General features: G+C 40.7%; 2 protein-coding genes across 4 annotated transcripts; both read left to right on the top strand.

Annotated features, from left to right (window-relative positions):
* The first annotated feature begins 1542 nt into the window (after window positions 1-1542).
* LOC127764635 (epimerase family protein SDR39U1 homolog, chloroplastic) lies at window positions 1543-7305 on the top strand. Of its 3 annotated transcripts, none has more exons than XM_052289538.1 (11): window positions 1543-1848; window positions 1965-2024; window positions 2263-2381; window positions 4564-4608; window positions 4757-4835; window positions 4936-4997; window positions 5091-5196; window positions 5351-5411; window positions 6255-6325; window positions 6615-6754; window positions 7042-7305. In XM_052289538.1, exons 1-11 carry the CDS (start codon window positions 1620-1622, stop codon window positions 7147-7149), a joined length of 1080 nt encoding a protein of 359 aa, XP_052145498.1. In that variant the 5' UTR covers window positions 1543-1619; the 3' UTR covers window positions 7150-7305. The 3 variants fall into 3 exon arrangements, with proteins under 3 accessions (XP_052145498.1, XP_052145499.1, XP_052145497.1); XM_052289539.1 differs by having other exon boundaries at window positions 6615-6751; XM_052289537.1 differs by having other exon boundaries at window positions 6615-6743.
* Window positions 7306-7378: 73 nt separating this feature from the next.
* Window positions 7379-8309, top strand: LOC127764636 (uncharacterized). Its single transcript, XM_052289540.1, has 2 exons — window positions 7379-7619; window positions 7826-8309. Exons 1-2 carry the CDS (start codon window positions 7432-7434, stop codon window positions 7881-7883), a joined length of 246 nt encoding a protein of 81 aa, XP_052145500.1. The 5' UTR covers window positions 7379-7431; the 3' UTR covers window positions 7884-8309.
* Window positions 8310-10111: the final 1802 nt, after the last annotated feature.

Below are 10111 nucleotides of genomic sequence, written 5' to 3' on the forward strand. Positions count from 1 at the left end.
ATCTTAAGTGACATATTGGGGTTTCTGTTTAGATGCCCATAATAGCTAACAACTTGTTATTACCTAGATGTCTAATATTTTCTCAGGTTTTATCGTTACTCTCTCAATATATATATTTATAAAAAAAATAAAGACATAACTCAATATGATAGTATATAACTTTGATGCATCCGATTGTTTTTAAGTTTACGTATAGCCACGCGCCTTAAAACTACTGTACAACATCCCAATATTGATATTTAGGGCTCCTGTATTGGGATGTTGTACAACATCCAAACGTAACTTTGTGTAATTTCTCCTTTTCTCCTTTTTAATATATACACTGTGGGGCCTTCCTCATAGTATTTTAGTAACATAAACTTTGTGTAATTCATGTGGATTTGTTTCCAATAATATTCAAAACTTTATGTGTTTTTTTCCCTATTATTGTGTATTTAAATTCTCACATTTCAAAAGAACCCTCATCCAATACCTCATAGTATAAGGGATTTTGAGGGATTTTGATCTAGGATGTGTCACATCCACTCAAAATCACATCCACTCAAAATCCTTTATATTATATGACAAAGGGAGTATATATATTGTAGAGGATGAGAAGGGGAGCATTAACTCTCATATAAATCATAATATAGTACTCCCTCCGTTTTAAAATGTTTGACACCGTTGACTTTTTAGCACATTTTGACCGTTCGTCTTATTAAAAAAATTTGTGAAATATGTAAAACTATATGTGTACATGAAAGTATATTTAACAATGAATCAAATGATATGAAAAGAATAAATAATTATTTAATTATTTGAATAAGACGAATGGTCAAACACGTCCTAAAAAGTCAACGGTGTCATTTGAAACGGAGGGAGTAGTAGTGACCATATTATTGAGGAACCATGACAATCGTGTTAAGGTCTTTGATAAGTATCATCACGAATTATTCTTTTAGTGGTAGACGATGTACTCATCGATAGCAAGACGCTTTGGGATAACTTTATCAATTCTAAAATATATGTCTTTCAAAGAACGAGTGGGTCGCATGCGTTTGTACCGTGTTTTTTAAAAAAAAATAAAAAAGGTAGATGTAGGCAATAATTCACACATCACATGGGTGGGGGTTTGCAAGGTTAGTCCTATGCAAGCCAGACAAGGGTGTGTTTAGCTCACGCTAAAATTGAAAGTTTAGTTAAAATTGAAACGATATGATAGAAAAATTGAAAGTGTATGTGTGTAAGAAAGTTTTGATGTGATAGAAAAGTTGGAAGTTTGAAGAAGATTCGGCTGTGTTTAGTTTACACTGAAGTTTGGAAGTTTGGTTGAAATTGATACGATGTGATAGAAAAGTTGTGTGTGTATGAAAGGTTTGATGTGATGGAAAGTTAAAAGTTTAAAAAAAAACTTTACAACTAAACAGGGCCGAAGTTTGGAGCTAAACTCGGCCCAAATATGCAGCAGACGGCTCTGCTCTGCGCTGCTGCGGCTGGCTCACATGCGGCCAAGTATGCATACGAACGGAATAGAGAGACCTTATCCAGGCAAAGTGAAATGAGGCTCACGAGGAGGCATAGGCCATCTGGTCTGGGTCTGGTCGGTCGTCTTCCACTCCATCCGATCGACCAACCAGCCGATGGGTTCTCGCGGCTGCTTCTGCAAGCGACCCGCGGCCATGGGCAATCTTCTTCTTCTTCTTCCCCACCCGGCCAAGGCCAAATTGAGGCCTCCCACCGCGGCGGCGAAGCGCGGTACACTCTTCTTCTGCAGCTTCAGCACCGATGGTCCGTCGTCGACGATGACCGTCTCCATCACTGGCGCCACCGGTTTCGTTGGCCGCAGATTGGTCCAAAAGCTTCTCTCCGGTACATACATCTTGCAGTACTACTGCCACTCTTCTGCCAGTAGTAGTAGCAGCAATGCGATTTCATTTCTTTCACTAAGCTATAGCTATAGCTAGTGTACGTGTTTATATCTACAGAAGATCACAAGGTTTGCGTCTTAACGCGGTCCGCCAGCAAGGCCACATCAGTTTTTCCGGGTAAGAACAGGTAATACTATAGAGAGATTTACTACATTTACGAATGCACTGTAACAGTTGATTTATTCCTTCCTAATATTGCTAATTAGTGATTAATACATATCTATGATAATCTCAGTCTAGCTGTATATGTTTCAATTTTACTTTTGGACCACATATATTATATTTAGTTATGTCGAATTAATGAAGTCTAATATATGTGCGTGCGTACGTGCGTACGCCTGTATACATACTGCAGCTTCCACATTTCCAGGAATTACAATAGCCGAGCAGGGAGACTGGGATAAGTGCATCCAAGGCTCCACTGCTGTTGTTAACTTGGCAGGCATGCCCATAAGCACAAGGTGGTCACCTGAGGTAATTGTAATTCCTACCTACACTATTACATTACATATAATTAAGAGCAAAATTCACGTAACTAAATATATTATGATCAAACCATGGCAAAACTACAGATTTAAGATGTTGTATCATAAAACTACATATTTAGAGATAAATTTAACACGAAACTATAGATTTAAGGTCAAGTATCACAAAACTATAAATTTTATACTAAAGGTATCACAAAAATACAGATTTTATATTGAAGTTATTACAAAATTAATATAAATTCCAAAGTATAAATCCCTAGGACTAACCGTATGTTAGAGCTATAAACGTTGTAGTTTTGGGATGAATTACCCCTAGACATGTAGTTTTGTGATAAATTTGCTACTTAATCTTTATTTTTAATACTCCATCCTAAATATGAGAAATTTCACATTAAATTTGTAGTTTTGAGATAGTTTGATCAAGAATTTATAGTTTTATGAAATTTGCCCTATAATTAATTAAGAGCTACCACACTTTTAATTACGCCTTTAATTTCAAAATAGAGTAAATTGCATTGCTGGTACACGAACTTGTCTGGTGGGTGCAATCTAGTGCACGAACTTGTAAAATGCTCGTTTTGGTGCATGAATTTGTCTAGTGCGTGCGGAGGAAGGCATAAAGGACACAACATGGCTAATCTTATTAATTTAGGGGCTCATTAGGATACTATGTAAACATATATCTGAGAAGGTTTGCTATTAGACATACACCTCTTCAATAAAAATATAATGGATATAGTGATCGTAGAAAAAGATAAAAAAAACCCAACAATGATATAAGGGTTAGAAATATATGAAATTCATCACTTCCATGATGAAGGATAAAGTAGAGACCACATTTATAAATATTGCATGTCTTATATACACTCGCTACACGTATGCACGTCACATCCTAATCAACATCAGCTTCGTAAAATTAACATTGCCAGGCTATTTTGGTCCTCTTTCGCACGAACTAGACAAGTTCGTGTATCGAAACAAGCATTTCACAAGTTTATGTACTAAGTTGTACCCATCTAACAAGTTTGTGTACTACCAATGCAATGTACTCCTCGAAATATAAGGCACAATTATTTTTCAGAAAAACTACTCTGCAGTATCCCATGGAAACGGAATAAGTGGATAACGATTCCATCTTATCTATTCCCCTTCTCTCTCTCTGAGCCTTCGTCTTCCTCCGTCTCTCTTATTTCGCTCCTCTTTTCCCCCTCTCCTCCTCTCTGCTGCAAAGAGCTTCTCTATACAGGCATGGCGGCAACAAAGCAGGCCCCTGATAACGGATCTAGAGGCATAGGTCCTTCTCACTGTTAAATCTACCCCGAGTGTAGATACCTACCATGTATGGTACCTGTGGTATCACGACTGATACCCATGTATTAGACACGGTACCTGTAGGTAACGTGCTTAGTACCTGTGGTATCATGGTTAATACCCATAGGTATTAGGATTGGTATAGGTATCAGGTATCGTGGCTAGCTGCGAGGTATCAAATATCAATCACAACACGTTTTCTCTCCTCTTCTCCCTTCTCCTAGGCTCGACCCTTCTCCTAATGCTGCGACAACCAGCGTCACTATCTACGTGAACGTGTCGAGTGGGGGCGAGATGACTAGACTCTCGGGGAGAAAGCATGCACGTGGGATGATGTCATCCTCCATAAAGTGTCCCGTTTGAACGGAATCCCGTTCTCTAGCAGCCCTCTTATGTTTTTCATATATTTTGGCGTACATGCATATGCATGCAATTAGCTAGCACCTTGTTTCCACTAAATTATTATTTTTTAAATCCTTGACACTCAAGATGTTTAGGCTGTGTTTAGTTCACACTGAAGTTTGAAAGTTTGGTTGAAATTGGTACGACGTGATAGAAAAAGTTGTGTGTGTATGAAAAGTTTGATGTAATGAAAAGTTAGAAGTTTGGAAAAAAACTTTGAAACTAAACATGGCCTTAATTCTATAGATGCATGTATTGTATTTATTAGAGTGATCCAAACATAGAGACGGTAATAAATGTTTCTTGCTTTTTGAGTTAAAAGGGTCGTTGTACCTCGTATTTTGAAATGAAGGGAGTATTAATTAAAACCATGATTTGAAAATCAGTGGAATTATTGTCATCGACCAAACAAACAATTAATTAATGGTCGATATATATATTTGTATGGTTTTCAGATTAAGAAGGAAATCAAGGAAAGCCGAATCAACGTTACATCAAAAGTAAGTACGGAGCCTAAATGCCCTTAATTAATGCCAAACCATGATTTGTGAGTTTTTCTACAGAACAGTCCTGGGGATTTGGTAACACACACATCCAGGCTCTTTTCCAAGGACAATACTGTATAATTTGATGTTTGCATTGCTGAAGGTGGTGAATTACATAAATAATGCCAGTGGTGATGCTCGGCCCTCAGTTTTCGTGAGCGCAACAGCCATTGGCTTCTATGGTGAGTAGTATATGCACCTCCAGGTCGATCGATACCATCAGCTGGTTTAGATTCAATTTGCTGGCCATGGAGAATTTTGAGCCTTGGAATGCATATGCAGGTACCAGTGAGATCAGTAGCTTCGATGAGTCAAGTCCGTCAGGCAATGACTATCTAGCAGAGGTAAGAGTAAGATGGACATCGATACCATGAATGAATGCATGATCGATGTGTGAACCTGTCAGGCAATGACTAATCTTTGCATTGCATTTACAGGTGTGTCGAGAGTGGGAGGCCAGGGCATGCCAAGTAAACCAAGAGGATGTTAGGCTTGTGCTTCTTCGGATTGGGGTTGTTCTCGGCAAGGACGGCGGCGCTCTAGGTTCAAATATATACTGCTTACTAATTTGCTTTGCTATCTGCTTGCTCTTCCTTCAATTATCAGATCGTTCCATCCAATTATATCATTTTTTTGTTGAGATGATTTCTGTTCACTCATCTGATAGAATAATACGTACATACATACATGTATGCAGCCAAGATGATTCCCCTTTTTATGATGTTTGCCGGCGGCCCCCTGGGGACGGGACGGCAATGGTACGTACGACGATCAGCGAGCCTAATTAGATTATATAAACAGCTGGTTGACTAATAGGCAACGTAGAATCTGAAAAATTAGGTTTCAAGGCTTTTTAGCTTTTAATTTACTAGAAAAAATACCCGTGCGTTGCACTGGGTGAAAGTTATTTTAATCTTATTATTGTTTTATGGTTTAGTTAAGGTGAAATTCACTTTAAGAATTAGCTTAGATATAGGAGTATATTTTTTATAAAATCATGAGCTATAATGAAGAGCCCGATCATCTCAAGTTAGCATGCGAGTTTTCTTAAAGGAATTTCTTATACGACTACTTTTGTATTTGCAAAATCGAACAAACTTAAAACCCGACTCAAATACGGATCTGTATTTCCAAAAGTGAACGAACCTTAAAACTGACTCATACACAGATGATGTACCAAAGTTCCGTTACATCTTCAATTTTTATAATAGTAGAGACTAGAAAATCATGAGCTACAATTAGGAGTCCGATCATCTTAAGTTAGCATGCGAGTTTTCTTAAAGGGATTTCTTATACAATTCTTTTTGTGTCTGTAAAATCGAACAAACTTAAAACCCGACTCAAATATGAATATTTATTTCCAAAAACGAAAGAACCTTAAGCTGACTCATACACGAATGATGTACCAAATTTCCGGCAACAACGTCTTCAATTTTTATAATAGTAGAGATAGAGATTTTTTGGATTCTATAGAGCTTATAATTCTATAAGAAACTGCAACTACTATAAACTCATCAAACAAGCCTTATAATAGTTGCCAAGTCGATTTAGTACATACATATATGGACCTTAGCTGAATATATATGTCGATTATTCCACAGGTTTTCCTGGATTCACCAGGACGACCTGGTGGACCTCATCTACGAGTCCCTCAAGAACCCATCATATAAAGGTAACTCCTCATCCAATAGGAGTATTATATATATATCTCCATCAGGGAAAGAACATGATAAATAATATACTCATTTCGTCCTATAATATAAGGGATTTTGAAGGGATGTGACACATTCTAGCTATAACCATATATCTGGACATAGCTAGGAACATATATCTAGACATGCTCTTGTCTAGATATATGTGTTATATCTCTCCAAAATCCCTTATATTATGGGAGGGATGAATATGTTATATTACTCCAGACCAAATTAAACTAATTAACGACATCGGTCAAATTAAATTAGGCGTGATAAACGGAACTGCACCCAACCCGGTTCGGCTGTCGGAGATGTGTGAGCGGCTGGGGCGAGTCGTCGGCCGCCCCTCCTGGCTGCCGGTGCCAGAAATCGCCCTCAAAGCGGTGCTCGGAGAAGGTGCATCAGTGGTAATATAGTAATTATTGTATTTGTTTTCCTTCCAGCTGGCTTGGGCCCTGTTCACTTTGATGCAATTTTCAACCTTACCAAATTTTGGTAAAGTTATAAAAAAAATGGCTACATATAGTTTGCTGCCAAATTTTGGTAACTATATAAGAAATCTTGCCAAAAGGTTTTTTTTGCATCAAAGTGAACATGCCCTTGGAATTTGGAATAAGATGCTTGCTTGCCTGCCTGCCTGCTCTGCAGCTTGGATCATGCATCAGAATTAAGAATATATATGCATGCAATGCAGGTCCTGGAAGGGCAGAAGGTTCTTCCTGTGAAGGCCAAGCAACTGGGCTTCTCCTACCGATACCCCTATGTACAGGATGCACTCCGGGCCATTGCCAGGGACCTATGACTGATCGACTCAGATGAATACTCAAATCGATCGATCCGCCGTGCACGCACAACAGTAGATATCAAAATTGAAATATATTATATATACCAAAAGCAAACTATTATTGTTGTTGGCTTGTATTATCTCTGATTAAACTAGGCCATACGTTTCATTGGATGGCGTACGTCTTTCCACCATTTTTAGACTGAAGCAAATATATGCACGTGAATGAATGAGTATATATTTTCTTCGTGTCTTGTTCGTTCTCGAGAGTCGAGACATGCAGATCGAGAATTGAATTGAATGGCGGCCGCGAAGGCGATGAAGCTGTTGCAGGTTGCCGCAGCGCTTGTGTTGGCCTGCTTGGCGCTGCAGGCGACCACGGCGGCGGCGCATTTCACGCTGGGCGTGTCCGACGATCACTACACGGAACGTTCGCAGTTGACCCCCAGGCTCCACAGCGAGCCCCTCTTGCTTCACCTCATCGACAGGTTAATTACTACTTCTATATATACCTTTTATCTTTTTGCTTCCACTTTACATTTACATCTTCCAGTATATATATTACTCCAAACGAAACCAATTTAATTTGCGTGGTGTGTGCATGTGTGTGTGTATATATATATATATATGTCGTAAAACAAAAGAATTTCTTGTTATAGCTAGCTCCGTACCGTATTTATCTTAATTGTTGCAGGATTAAGTACCGACGTCCCCTCCGACGGAGTTACCGCGATGAACAACCAAACACTTAATGGGAGGAAGAAGATGAACAAGAGAGATGGGAGGAGACAAAGGAACGATGTCTTGTTCGTTGGATGGTCTGTTCGCTTGCCGGAGACCGATGCATGATTACTCCCATATATATATATCATCGTTCCATCACTACATAAGCCTTTCTTTTTTAAAGCCTCGATTGTTCTTAAAAAAAAGCCTCGATCAATGCCACGCTGCATCTGGCATAGTGGCCTGGGCCCAAATCTATATAAAAAAGAAGACCATCGATAAGGTACATAATATGCAGGTAATGTACCAACTGTATACGCGCGCGTGCGCCGGCACATGTAAGTGTATGTATAACTAAAAAAAATATGTGGGCATATGTTTACTTTTATAAGAAGATAAGGTGGCTATTCCGCGCCATCAACGCTGCATAGATAGATTGCCACTAGACTTTGTAAGTTTTGCTGTGTTAACGTTATGTGTGTGTTTCCTTCGTTATTTCTTACTAGCAAAATACCCGTGCGTTACGCCGGGTATTGGTGGGGTCGCTGAAGTTTGATATTAACGATTTATCAAAAGCACATGACATGATAATAATCATCGGCGATATGTAAAATGATAAAGAAATAATTTATTTTATATTTGCACGATGTGAATGACTCGTCTGACGCGATTGGGCCTGATGGTCATGGCAAGGGAGGAACGAATGGCGAACAATTAATGCGTCTCCTTTTGCATAGAAGGCGACTGATGGAAAGTTAAGTGATAAATAGAAAAATAAATATTTTTTAAGTACATAAGCTTAACAAAAAATGAATGGAATTGACCTAAGGGCACATCTGAATTCACGACATAAGGAAATCATATTTTCTTATACTCTACATAATGTAAATGTGGGATATATTCGATTTTCCAAGTATTGTACTTGTGATATGGAATATCTGATTCATGAAAATGGATGTCATTATTTTTTGGGAAAAGTGTGAATTACACCTCTGAACTATTGGGTGATTACGAATTACCCCTTAACAGATATATTTCACCCTCAACTATCATACCAGACGAATTACCCTCCTAACTCAAACCAGAGTGGGTTTGATCCTACGTAGCAGTCTAGTCAGTATTTTTTTTACAAAAAATCGGTAGGCCCCACATGTTAGTCTCTCACCCTCTCTATCTCTTTCCTCTCCCCTCTCTCTTTCCCTAATCCTCTCTCTTCTTCCTCCCCTCACTTCCATCTCTCTCGGCGGCCGACGGGGGCGGGGCGGTGGTGGACTGCTGCATCTGCCTGGTGCGGTTCGAGGCGAAAGCGGTGTTGAACCGCCCCCCTGCGGCCACATCTTCCACCGTGCCTGCCTCGAGACATGGCTTGACTACGACCATGCCACCTGGCCGGTCTACCGCTCCTGCCTCCTCGATGTTACTGGCCGCCCCCTTGGCCCGGACTTAGTGAGGGGATTTGATTCAGTTCGCCGACGAGCCGCTCGCGCCAGCTACGCGCCACCGTCTCCGGGGGGCCTTCCCGTGTGGGCGTAGGAAATGACTTCTCTATGGCGGTCGATGGGGGCTGGGCGATGGAGGGGGAGTTGCTGTTGTCGGCGGGGGCGCAGGCAGTTGGGGGCAGTGGAGGGGGAGTTGCCGTCGTCGGTAGGGGTGAAGGCAGCCGGGGCTGCGGCGGAGGACTCGAGGACGGTGACAGGCAGATGCGGAGGGGCGTGCAACTTTAGGCGTCGGATGGGTAGTCAACAAATACGGCTGACGGGGGTGGGGCGAAGGCGGTCAGCGTGGTGGAGGGGGAACCGTCATCGTCGGCGGGGGCGAAGGTAGTTGGGACAGTGAAGAGGGAGTCGAGGACGGCGACCGATGGGGGCGGGGCGGAGGTAGTCGGGGCGGCCAGCCGCCGACACGTCTCTTCCATGGCATCTGATAAGAGAGAGAGAGAGAGGGGGGGTGTGAGGGGAAATAGATAGTGACGAGAGAGATATGAAAGGTGGGGCCATTGATTTTTTTTAATAAAAGATTTGCTGACTAAATTGCTTACCGGTGGTCTAGAAAAAAAAAGAGAAAGGTGGTTAATTGGATCTCTTCAGATGCTAACAATACATAATTTAAATTGTTAGGATGGCTAGTAGGAGCTAACCAACCAATGGAATTAAGATAGGAGGAGCCACATATTTCCAACCCTTCATTTAATCAAGGTGAAAGGTGAGGAGTTCAGCAAGCGAACCCTCGCTGCAATGTTCACAATGAACGCTTGTGC

Source organism: Oryza glaberrima, chromosome 2 (assembly GCF_000147395.1).
Source record: "Oryza glaberrima chromosome 2, OglaRS2, whole genome shotgun sequence".
NCBI lineage: Eukaryota > Viridiplantae > Streptophyta > Magnoliopsida > Poales > Poaceae > Oryza > Oryza glaberrima.